Source organism: Beta vulgaris, chromosome 5, assembly GCF_026745355.1.
Source record: "Beta vulgaris subsp. vulgaris cultivar EL10 chromosome 5, EL10.2, whole genome shotgun sequence".
Lineage (NCBI taxonomy): Eukaryota > Viridiplantae > Streptophyta > Magnoliopsida > Caryophyllales > Amaranthaceae > Beta > Beta vulgaris.
The window spans coordinates 44055579-44068810 of NC_079206.1; the positions used below are offsets into that span (position 1 = coordinate 44055579).

The 13232-nt window shown below is 38.0% G+C and overlaps 1 protein-coding gene across 2 annotated transcripts in view; it reads left to right on the plus strand.

Annotated features, from left to right (window-relative positions):
* The first annotated feature begins 1295 nt into the window (after window positions 1-1295).
* The window catches only part of LOC104893556 (DENN domain and WD repeat-containing protein SCD1), a 31933-nt gene continuing 19996 nt past the window's right edge, over window positions 1296-13232 (plus strand). The window contains exons 1-7 of one of the 2 annotated variants that reach the window (XM_048644511.2): window positions 1296-1747; window positions 5009-5102; window positions 6039-6240; window positions 6455-6596; window positions 6752-6852; window positions 9690-9753; window positions 12330-12443. In XM_048644511.2, the coding sequence (XP_048500468.1) occupies window positions 1571-1747; window positions 5009-5102; window positions 6039-6240; window positions 6455-6596; window positions 6752-6852; window positions 9690-9753; window positions 12330-12443 (894 nt within the window). In that variant the 5' untranslated portion in view covers window positions 1296-1570. The remainder of the gene's footprint in view (window positions 1748-5008; window positions 5103-6038; window positions 6241-6454; window positions 6597-6751; window positions 6853-9689; window positions 9754-12329; window positions 12444-13232) is intronic. The other variant, XM_010679675.4, reaches the window with a different exon arrangement.

Below are 13232 nucleotides of genomic sequence, written 5' to 3' on the forward strand. Positions count from 1 at the left end.
TCGAAAATATATAAATTTTGAATACTTTGATAAATAAATGTTAGGAAAAATTGTTTTAAATAAGTCAACCTTTGCGTGATCTTCCAATTTCAAGCCTAACTTTTGATTATCCCTGATTGAGTTAGGTTTGTAGGGCTATTTTATTCTATTGAGTTTTAACCTGTTTGTGACCTATTTAGTAGGTTATATGCGTTACGTGTCGCCATATGATTGGTTTGCTATTTTTTTTTTTGTTATTTTTGTTTTATTTTCTTTGCACTCCCCTCCTCCTCTCATCTTTCTCTTCCCTCTCCCTTAAGCCACCCCTCCCCTCCCCCTTACATCCCCAGAAGCACACCCCATTCCCACCCCTCGCAGCCCCACCTCCACACCTCCACTGCCCCTGCATTTTCTACCAACAACATCCCCCCCCACTCCACCCCTCCCCAGAAGCACACGCCATTCCCATCCCTCCTTCCCTTACCCCCCGCAGCCCTACCCACACCCCTCCCCTTCCCCTGCATTTTTTCGATGAAATCGTCTTTTCTATTGATGAGACGAAGGACGAATCAAAGCCGTTAAAAGCACATTTCACCCAATCACAGTGAGTTTTCAGGTGGGTTTTGGTGGTGGGGTGGCGATTTTGAATGGATTTTGGTGGTAGGGTGATTGTTTCGGGTGGGTTTCGGTGGTGGTTTCGCGTGGGATTTGGTGGTGGTGTGGGGTTTCGGGTGGGTTTTGGCGGTGGTCTGATGATGATGATGGATGAGGGGAAGGTAGAGATGATAATGGAGGAGGGAGGACATAGAAGGGTCACTGGGTCTGTGGGTCAGTGATGAATATAGTGGGGTGGGAAAATGGGTGTTTGCAGGGGCGGGGAGAGAGTGTGGAAGGGTGTTTGCAGGGGTGGGAGTGTGGGACAGGGGAGGGGTGTTCGCAATGTGGGGAAGGGGTGTTTGCAAGGGTGGGGCAGGGGGATGGGTGTTCGCTAGTTGGGGAAGGGGTGTTTGCAGGGGTGGATCAATGGGTTTGTTTAGTTTTGGGTGGGTTTCCAGTTTTGGGTAGGTTAATGGGTGGGTCAATGGGTTTTTGTAAAGTCAAACTTTTTTAGTTACCAGTTTATTAGGTTACCGGTCATTTAGCCTAATTAAAGATAATGGTGCTACAAAGTTGACTTGACTAGGGATAATCAAAAGTTAGACTTAAAATTGGAAGATCACGCAAAAATTGACTTATTTAAAACAATTTTTCCAAAATGTTACTAATAAATAAGTCGTACGGGTTGAATAATATTTACATTTTATTTAGGCAAATGCAAGTCGATGAGATGAACTGACATTTTCTGATGATCATGCACACTTTGAAAAAGCTTACATCATTCTCGTTGGTGGCACGACGAAGTCACTCTCTTTCCAACTAACAAAACTTCAACGCCTTACGCAGTTAAGCCTGCAAGTTGAAACTAAACAACAGATTCAACCAAGTCAATCAATCACACCATGTTCAACTATTCTATCTGGTTTGATTCCAAATTCAACTATCAATTTCTCCAAAAACACTTCATTTTGTTTGGAGGTCAGAGAAAAAAGAGATGGCACCTCTTTTCGAGTACTTTGTTGTGTGTGGACTTGGGCCTGAAATCCGTACTTTATATGAAAGCAGCAGCGGATATTATGGCATAGATTGCACTTATGAGCCTTCTCTTATTGATCAATACCCACCTCTTGGTCACTCTCTTTATGCTCCTTTGCCACCTGAGCTTCCTATGGTAAAATTTCATTACTACAATCTTTGTCTCTTTTATTAATTTTCATTTTTGGGGTGTGGATGTTTTTGGGTTTTGTTTTGTATTGGTTTTGCTAGCTTTGAATTTTTTTTTTTTGATGTTTTTCTTTTTGTACAATTGCATGAGTTGAAAGAATTCTATGTGTTAGCACAGATGAAATGATGCTTGATTTATGATTTTCATACCATAAAGATGGAGTGGAATCTTGTTAGGATTATATGTGCAATACAGTAATCTATTATGGTATTTGAAACTGTTTGGAGTAGAGGAACGAAGGTTGGAACCTTGTTTACCGTTCTACAAAGTTTTGTACACGAATCCAGTTACTGGTCCATGGGGTGGTCCTCGAAGTGGTTTGTATAGCATATGCCGTATCTTTGTTTGTGGCAAGTTCTTGCTCTAGAAGATATTATTGCTTGGCAAATTATATTTATTTGATTTGTTTTATCTAGTTTCCTAATTCTGTAAGAATTATAATTAGGTAACTAGATAGGTTTTTTTGTATGTGATATCTTCTAGAATTATTGTCTTAGGGAAAAAGTATTATAATTCTAGTAGAAGAGGGTAAGGGGTTTAGGCCTAACTAGAAAAATACAAGATTATCATCATTTAGTGGAAGGAACAATCAAGTGAGATAATTCTCCTTGAGTGGAGAGTGAGGGGTTATATTATTTTGGAGAACCTTAATAATACAATTTATTTTAAGGGGAGGAAATTAAAATTTCCTCATAAACACTTGTTTCTTATTTATTATTATGTTGCTACTTTGTATAATGTATTTGCATTGTGGTTGTGATCTTGGGCATATAACACGAAAAACGCAGTAACTAAATACTAATTAGAAACTGAATTAGGATTGGGGAGTATCTTTCTTTTTGCACAGTTTTTGAATGTGCTCGTGAATTTGTGTGACTGGGACTGAGTGTCTGATGTCCAAACTAGAAGTTACTAACTGGAAAGCATCGGCAAATGATTTTAGAGCTCTTTCATCATTAGTAATGATTATCAAAATCCAATATTCAATTTTCCTTAGGATCGCTTATTCGCTTGTATACTCATTTCTTCAGCGGTTGCCCTTAATGGCACGAGGAAGGCTTTAGACATATGCATGGAACATAGTATTATTATCTTTCTCTTGAGGAAATGATGCATGGAGTTAGAATCGCAAAAGATTAGTGTGTTAAATATTCCAAAGGTGTGCAGTCAACCAACAAAAGGTGCATATGGGTGATCAGTTTCTTTTGTTAAACTTGACATGTAATGCACACAGTGAGTCAAATATTTCTTAAGTTGTTGAATGTTGATATCCTTTTAGTGTAGACTTCCAAAGAAGTAATCGGCTTTCTAGAAGGATAAATATCACATGTGGACATTGTCCACCTAGAAGGACATGCAACCTGTACAAGGCTGCTAGTTCCCATGCCATAGTGTGGTGTGGCAAATGACTTGATAGACGACATTAATAAGTGTTCTTGGGGTTCTTTATACAAGGAACCAAGCTAGTGTCCATCTTTAAGGCCCCATTCTAAAATTATTAAAATATTTCATAAACAAGGATGAGATAGATAAAATCAGGGTTGCGTCATGGCTGAGCCCTTTCCTCTTCACGGTTGAGAGATGAAATTACACAACCCTTCCAGAATGAGATGCTATGGTGTATGTTGTTTGCACATGTTATTGTATAGGTGGATAAGATTAGGGATGAAGTTAATGCTAAATTGGAGTAACTGAGATAAACATTAGTGTCTTCAGGGATTAGTCTAAGTCAGAGCAAAATAGAGTACATGGACTCATGGAGTGTAATTTTGAGAATGGGAGGGGGACAATTGAGAATGTGGCAACATTTTCCCCATTAGTGAGTGTTTTGAGTACCTTGGATCGATCTGACTGAGGAATGGGGATATTAAACAAGATGTGACTGATATGATTCACTCAGGGAGTCAGGGTCGCTTATATGGAGAGGGCAATTTGGGAGATGGTAGTGTAGCTCTAAGGTTGAAAGGAAAACTCTATAGGACATCTATTGGACCAACATGTTGGGCTATGTTTTGGGCTGAGTGATGGAATTTGAGGAAAAATAGTATTCGAAAGATGAAGGTAGTAGAGATGTGCATTTTCAGATGGTTATGTGGGAACATACTAAGAGATAAAATTCACAACATGAATGAGGCTTGGAATCGTGTGAGTAAGATAAAAGATAACTGATTTCGTTTTAGGCATGAGAGACATTGTTTAAAGGATGTTGGTTAGGGTAGTGGAAGGTTGAGATACGAGAGATATTAGAAAAAGTCGAGAGAGGCTGAAGACGAATTGGATGGAGGGTACTAAAAACAATTTGAGAAATTAGGTTTATGGGTGCATGTAGCACTTAAAAGGAGAGAACAAATGTAATACCCCTCATGATTTAGTAGAATACTTATACCAACAAGATGCATTTTTCTTTTAGAAAGCTCATTTCCTAAGTTAATCCAAAGTTAAAGGTGTTTGGCTGGGACTAGAAGAACTTGTGTTCGATATTTATGACAGTTGTTGGTCTTAGATGCGCATTGATGATAAACTCTACTTCGTCAGGGGTCTTTACAATGGAGGTAGAGGATCCATGTAAACTACCTTTGATTGTTATTGTTGTTGGTTTACCTGTAGCTTAGAGGTTCGTTAGATATGCCTGCTTTTTCCTATTGTCATGACAAATATTGATACACATGATGCTTAGTTGAAGCTTTGTTTTTCTTCTTGAATTGATAATGTGTTGGGAGACTCATGTGAGATTAACTTGTAAGGATTTTTGGTATCTTAATGAAGATCTAGGATTAGTGACAAATGAAAGAGCTAGTGAATAAACAAATCAAATATTTGGTTGGTTTCTCAAACTTTAGAAACTTACAGGGGTTTACTTATATTGTACTTCAACTTTCCAAATCATAGACTCACATGTCCTTTGCATAAGACCAATGTATTGCCTCTAAACTTTGTTAACTTCATTATGTGCACCATCAAGATTATAATTGAGCTTCATTTAGCTTAGGTTACTAGTCCATAATCATCATCAATGGCTTACATGTTTGGGCTTAATTTTAGGTCAATGTGTATAAGTAGTTCTATGCCACTGATCTAATTGCAAACTCACCTGCTTGGCTGTTGACTTTTGTTTAACCATCTAGTATTGAGGAGAATAATTAGAGTTCTTTTTCCTTTAAAATTCTATGCTCATACTTTTATTCCTCTCTTTGCCTAAAAATGCAGTGTGTTATGCCAGAAGGGGTTGAGTTCTGCAAGTCAGGCTTTGATGCAAAGGATTCCTCAAGCTATCCTCGAAGCTACCCAATTGTTTTAACCGGTAAAGTTGTTAATTATATATCTCAATTGCACTTGATGATTATCTTTTAGTGACTCTTGAGATTTACAAGGCAAACCATATTCTCAATTGCACTGTTCTAATTTCATATGAAACCAATGACGAGAACGAGCTTTTGTATTGTTTGCCAATAATACTAAATTATGCAAATATCAGTATAATATTTTTTCTATGTATATAGAAGATTTTGTCTTAAAAACTACTTTCTCACAAAAAAATACGTATAAGTCATAAGGTGCTTTCTCTTACGTTTAACGTGTTGAAAACAGTAAAATTTAATCATTGCTTAGAAGATATTGGAATATTAGTGTTTGAGGATATAGTGATGTAATTTGTACCACATTGTTGTCTATGTTTTGAATTATTCAATGTTTAGTGGAAATGAACCACTTGTAGTTGGTTTGTCCACTACTACTTTTACGTGGGTGATTGGACGAGGGATCCACTTAGTTGCTTTCATGTAAACTACTAATAACAAGTTTGGTAATCAATAATAAATAGTTGTAATGGTAAGTCTCGTGCAAATTCCCATGGTAATGAAACATCATCTTCAGAATGTGCTTTTTGTCAAAAAATTTCATTACCACCTCTAGAGTGTTAATTGGTGGGAATGAAAATTAATGAAGAAAAAGATGTATTTGGAAATGTACGAGCATGATCATCGACATCGGAATGAGGTTTCTTTCACAATAGTAGCGGCAAGTTCATTATCATTAGCTCCATTATTACCACCTATCAAATGGGCCATTTATGTATATGATTTTTTCTAGTTAGTGCTTTGAACACCTAAATTTCCCAAAGAACTTGCTGTCATTTCTTATATTTTCCAGGTTATCTATATATTTCTTACTCACTCCTATGTTTTTATTCCTTTATGTGATTCGGACCCTTATTAAGTCACTTTTGCATTTCATTCAGCGGGAGATGGTTCTAAAATTTACGTGAGCTGTATTGCTTTCTGGGACTCTGTTGATGAAGATATTGGTAAAGCATATGGTATACCACCCAACTCATTTACGAGAAAGTGCATTTCTCTTGTCTCACGAATACCCTGCTTTTGTGTACTTCGTGATGCACTAGAGGAGATATTTGCTCTTTGCTTTTCCACTAGAGGAAGTCGGTGAGTGGTTTGTGGTGGATAAAATTTATGGTGCTATGACTTCATGTATTTCTAGTTGAAAATATGTAGCATAGGACTTGATGAGTAGCTTCGACAATATTGTTCTTTCATATATGATGAGTAGCTTTGTGGTGCTTATAAAAAAATTTAAGGCTTCTTTATACATCTTTTGTCAGATTTGACTTGAGCTACTCTTTTTTTCTTTTCTTTTCAGAACGCCACTTTGGGAGGTTATAGCAGCCACAGTTTCCAATGTTCCTCTGCCTATACCAGGAATTAATAGGGTCCTGTTTGCAATTAATAATTGCTTGTTCTCTGCTGAGGCTCCTCCAGAATATGGGCTCCCGCATGCTGATGTATGATACTATAGAACTTCCCCCCATCTCCTCTTATGTGCCTGTGTAGGCTTATGCATGACCTTTGTTCCTCTGTTGCTTAAATTAAGAGCAATAGTTTTTTAGTGGCAAGTTAGTCAACAATCTTTTGATAGCTGTCTGATCAATGCATGCAGATATCCTTCGAGCCGTTGTTACAGTGCCTGGACGCCCATAACATAATTATACTTTTTACAGCTGCATTGCTTGAAAGAAGAATCTTGCTGCGATCAGATAAGTAGGTATCTCGTTACAACAGTTGAAATTTATTCTCTCTATATCTTTCTTTGCGCCAAGTTGGTTATTGGCTGCCTCTTTTGTTCTAAAGTTATAGTATTAATGGTGTCTGCTCACCCTTTTTCATTTTTGTTTTTTATTTTTTTTTCTGTTTTTGTGTTTTTGGTTCATCTATATAAGATTATGGAGGAATGACAATTTTTTTGAAAATAGAACTACAAGTCATGTGGATATTTTTAGATTCGTCTTTGCATATATTTTCAAAATTATCGACTTCCATAAATTTTATATACTGATAATTAAAAATAGGGTTTTTTCACCAGGTACCCCTGTTGTGTTTCAAAATTCATGGGGTACCCCTTGTTTTTAAAAAAATGCACCAGGTACCCTTTCTATTTCTACAAAATGCATGAAAGGCCCTTAATGACTAACGGTGTCAAGTTTCCATTAGTCATTAACCCTAATTAACTATTTTAAACCCTAATCCTAACACCTACCCCTAACCTTAATCCTAAATTCTAACCTAAACCTTAACCACCAGTCCACCACCCCTCACACACCTCCCACCACCCCAGCAGCCCCACCCTCCCACCACCCCCCGCAACTCCCTTCCCCTACCCCAGCAGCCGCCTTCCCCCACCTTATCGATTTCCGTCAAACTCCCCCCACCCCCGTCGATTTCGGTTAAAGTCCCCCACCCCCCGTCGAATCCCGTTGAATTCCCCTCCCCCACCTTATCGATTTCCCTCGAACTCCCCCCCCACGCCCGTCGATTTCTGTAAGAGTCCCCCACCCCCCGTCGAATCCCGTTGAATTCCCCTCCCCCACCTTTCGCTTCTCAGCCAAAACAAAAAACACACACGCGGCAACAGGCGAGGAGACAACGAAGGTGGTGATGCGGTGGTTCAGAGGAAGCAGCGAGATGAGAGAAGGGAAAAGGGGTGGCTACGAGGGTGGGTGGGCTACGAAGGGTTCAGGGGAGGGGTTGCGGCGGGTGCGGGAGGGGGTGGTGAAGGGGTGGCAACGGGGGTGGGCGGAGGGTGGGCTACGGGGGGGTGGAGGAAGGGGTGGTTGGGTGATTAGGGTTAGGGTTTAAGGTGGGGGTTAGGTGTTAGGGGGTTAGGGTAAGTTTTAGGGTTTTGGGATTAGGATTAGAGGGGTTAATTAGGGTTCAAAGGGCTAATTAACCCTAATGACTAACGAAAACTTGACACCGTTAGTCATTAAGGGCATTTCATGCATTTTGTAGAAATAGAAAGGGTACTTGGTGCATTTTTTAAAAACAAGGGGTACTCCATGAATTTTGAAAAGCCACATGCTGGTGAAAAAACCGTTAAAAATATTAATGGTCAAAGTTTCGCATTGGCAAACATGAAAGTCATACTTTGTAGATAAAAAAGAAACAAATGTAGTATTATTTTCAAATTTTTCACCATATACCCCTAAGTAATTAGGTTTTTCATAATATACCCTCTACTTTTCTAAATTCACCATATACCCCTCAATTTCTTTAGACTACCTCATGCCCTTAATAACTAACGATTGTCATGTCACATGTGTTTTAGTCAGAAGCCCCTGATTATGTGACTAAACCTCAATAGATTTTTATTTGACCATTTAATCTTAATTAACCAACAATAAAACACCATATATATATATGCTCCTTTCTCTCTCTTCCTCCATAACTCTCTTCCCTCTTCCTTAGTCATAATTAAATAAGAGTTATTTAGGATGTAGTAACGAAATCGAGGGTTAATGATGAAAAACGTTGCTAGTTGTTAGTTATTAAGGGAACATGGTGTATTTCTGAGACATTGAGGGGTATATGATAAATATTGAAAAGTTTGAGGGTATATGGTGAAAAAGACAAATTACTCGGGGGTATATAATGAAATTTCCGTATTATTTATTGATGCTTGAGCATTAGAATAATGGTCAAATATTCGTGTTGTCTTTTTGGTGATGCGGTCTGTCCACAGCACGAGGAGCTTTTTATGGGATTTTTGCATGATCATTAGCATTGTGAGCACGTGGTCTCTAAATTTTGTTTATTGAGTTTTTCTTTGCTTTAGCCTGTTTCTTATTTTTCTACATAACTTTCTTTTTTTTTGTGAAATTAATGAAATTAGTGCATAGGATGTTGTTTGCCACTTTGCATATGTGATGTACTCTGTATTGGTGCCATCTAAATCTGTCCTGACTTAAATATGAAGAATAAGCATTCTTGTAGAGATCTCCAATTTGATTATGTCTTTGGTGGAGACAAATGGGAAAGTATATCTTGCTAGAAGATCCTATAAATTGTGTACCCATCCCAATCTTCAGGCATGAGGCCTGGGGCTGAATCAACATACCCCCTCCTCACGAATGTCCTGAGATACGGCAACTGATCAATGATGTAAATTTAACTCTTGAAAAAAAAAAGTAAAAGAAAGATAAGGAAAGAGGACGTCCTCAATGCTGATTGAAGAGTATTTAGTCACTATGTCAAGTATCAACGTTAGCTTTAACTGCAGCTGCTGAAACATGAAATAGAAACAAAAAAAGATGAGGTTGGTACGGGGTGGACAGAAGACAATATAGAATATGCATAGATAAAAAATGGAAGAGCAAGACATTGTCAATATAACTAGGGGTGTTTTTATCATCTGTCGTAATCTGTGGTGCTATTTTTCAGTCAAACTCTTCATGCGAGAAATGATCATGATACAGAAGAGTTCACTGTGTTTGCTTGTGGGTTGAGAAAGCCCTCAAGGCAGGCTTCTTAATGCTGACATATTAATAGACATTATCAAGTTTGACACATGCATCATGTTTTCTGTTTGTCTTCTGAAACAGGTACACACTATTGACACTTGTCTCGGAGGCTATATGCTGTCTAATTTACCCATTTCAGTGGCAGGTAAGTTAAACAGTGCTTCCCTTGTTAAGATATGATGTAGATAATGCAAGGAGAGAGAGATGGAAGGGATAACTGTTACCCTCATTTTGGGGTTAATACATTACCCTAGGAGAGTCTTGGGTAACTATTATCTCCAAAATGAAATTAATTCCCCCTCCTTACACAATCAATACTCCTTATCATCTACCACAACCTCCATTTAACTCCACTCTTTATTTTTTCTTCTATTACCCCCCTTAATACATTGTCCCCAAGGCCCCAATCCTGGACTTCCCTTAGTTCTACATATTATATCTGGTTTAGGGTTACATCTAAGACTGAAGGTTTCCTGATCAAGGATTTTCTTGGAGGAGAAGCTGGCTATATTTTTTTTAATATCGGGAGGCTGATGATAAGTTCTTTGTAAGGAATTTGGGGAAGAGTTTAAAAGTGTGGTTGTGGTATTCTTCATGGAAAATATTTAGTGAATCCTACGAGGTGCAATATGGATCATGTTCAACTATTCAACTTGAAGTGGCCATTCAGCTACAAAGTCAAGTGGTTGGAGACCATTGGCCATGGTAAAAGTTTTATGTTAGCTCGCAGTAACGTGTCTATGGTAAGTAGGATTTAAAGATGGCCTGATGCACTTGAACATAAAAGGCAGTAACGTGTCTATGGTAAGTAGGATTTATAGATGGCCTGATGCACTTGAACACAAAAGGTCATGTAGGGTGTGGTGAAGGCATCTCATTTCAAGCTACCAAGAGGCAATTGTCCTACTGTTATTTTTCCAGTGCGTGATACTTTTCTAATGAATCCACTACCAATGTTATGCTGGATCTTGAGTGAGTCATTTCCCTTTCATCTACTACACTTAGTGACTGGCTGTGCTCAGTACGTTAATGATTTAGGATTTAGGGGATTGCTTGAGAATAGGAACTCGTATAGTGCTCATGAATCATGATGAACAATTGAGGCACCATTTATATGTTTCCTTGTTAAGGGTGTTGAAGCCTAGAGTTCGGTTGTATAAATTAGCAACAAGATCTTCTGGTGTTAGGTCATCATTGGTCAAGAAAAAATGCTAAATCTAGCAAATCTGGAATTCTGCATGCTACTTATAGCAAATTTGGAATTCTGCATTGAATACTACTTCAACTAAAGTGTAGAACACTGTATATTATACAACAGGTTCTCTTTGTGAATTGTAATAATGAGGTTCAAGAGCAAGAACAGGGAGATGATGTGAAGTAAACTTTTGATAGCAGCTTGCTTTAGGAGAAGCTAAAGTCCTTGTGTTTTTCAAACATGCCACTGGTTGAAGTTACAGGAAGTCCAATATTTGGTCTGAGTGCCTGAATCCTAATGTTGGCTATATATTTACGAGAAGATTAAGAGGACAAGTTGGAATTCTGAATCGCTGAAACCTAGAGACATCTAGACGCCATCGGCACCTTCGTACACTATATCCTTATCAGATATTCCCTCTGTATTTTTGTAATTCCTACATTGTGTTTTGCACACGAGTTTAGGCAATGTCACTTTCACGCTTTTTGAAGGGTACTTTTTGACCCCTTAGCCTAGACTGTATCCATTGCTGGATATTCAAATTTGATTTCCTTCCATACCTCACAAGCAGCAGCTAGTTCAGAACTCCATTTCCTAGCCTCGTGAATAAGTGCATTACCCTTGGTAGCAAGATCACGTCCCTCATTACAAGCTTGTACACATGCTTTTAGAATGTAAAATAATGGGGAAAAGTGAAAAAAGAGTACTTCTTGGTGTAAAAAGAGAAAAAAATATATATAATAGTCTTACTTTGTGGTGTGTCAATACCCCAAATAAGGAAAGTTTAAGCAATGTAGCAATTAAAAAGAAACAACCATTTAAGTAAAATGTAGCAATTAAAAAAACAGAGGGAGTAGATTGGTTTGGACCCCCACTTGGACTAGAAAAGTGATATTCTGGCTTATGCTCTGCTTGATGAGGTTGGATTGGACCTGAAGCATGCGTCATTGTTATTATGGAAAGAAAATATTGGAACAGAAGCTTTATAATTGATGGAACAGAGTTGAACGTTCCAGGTGTCCTTTTTAATACTTCATGTCCTTTCTGATTGTCTCTAAAATTCATTACGCTTCGATATGTAAACTATAATGGACTAAATAAATTGTATGAGTTTCATAATTACTTTGAGGTAGTAGATGATGATTGCAAGTCAAATGAAAGGTCAACTAGAAACAATCTCTGTCTGCTATCATAAGGGTTAGAATGCAGAACCTAAATCCAATATCTCGTCTAATACACAAGTGTATTTACAGGCATTGAGAGAATTTTGGTGTTGATGTAATGTTTGTATTGTAAAATTATGTTACATGTATCTTCTTTCATAGATGGACAGAAACTACCCAATAATTTTCCTCTCTTGGGATCAGGGAAAGTCTAAAACCATACCTTACAGCTATTCCTCGCTCGAGTTACTCAATGATTCATAATTAGTGTTAATTGTTTGTACTTTTAGCTGTCATTGTACTGTATGTCATCTCTCTAATTCAGAAAATCTTGATCAGCAAATTCATTCTCTTTTCCCACAGCATGTCTACATTCCATTACTCTTCTCCAAAGGAGTGGACTATGTTGATGCTCCGACTCCGTACATCATCGGTCTTCATTCGAGTGTTGATACATCTGGACTTTCAATGGATGGTGTAAGCTGCTATTTTCTTTGATAATTGTGCATCCCGATTGTGTTTCGTGTGGTTTCAAATATTTATTTCTATCATGTATTTTCTTGTCCATGTGATACCAGATGCAGCTTTTTGATCAAAGTGCTGCCATTGCATTATTATGGAATGAAGTTTCGTTTCTGTAGTTGGCCATCTAATTTGATGAACCTCACCACAAAATCCTCTCAAGCTAACATTGAGTCTCAAGTCTCTCTAACTGTATAACTAGATCAAACATACCATTTCAACTAAATATACGAGAATCACCTAAAATTGTGAAGATCAACATGGTTGTATGCTAAATGATAAGAAATTTCAGTGAGATATACTTCCTCATCACTTTTTGTCCACCTTCTGCTATCAATTGTTCTTAAACATAGTCTGCATATTCGTATACTATAGACGTTTAGTATACACACAAACTTATATAGGTTGAAATCAACTTATCAGTTACACTCCCTTACATTATTGAATAACATGGACAAACATAACAGGATGGAAGGAGTAGTTGCCCACAGATTTAGCACAAGAGAAGAGAGGATGGAGAGATAAGGTCAGGTCTACAGTACTTCGTACTCCTGAATGTGGATGTATAACGGTCAGCTACACTCTCACCCAAGATCCTTTCTTCTCTCTAGACTCCACTCTTTACCCATTTCCTTCTCTAGAGGCTGTGTCAACCCAAGTTTGGCAACGCTTGAGTGTGTTTATACAAAATGTAGCCCCATCTTTTGTATTACAGTCCAGGAATCCTATTCTTAGCTTCTCATA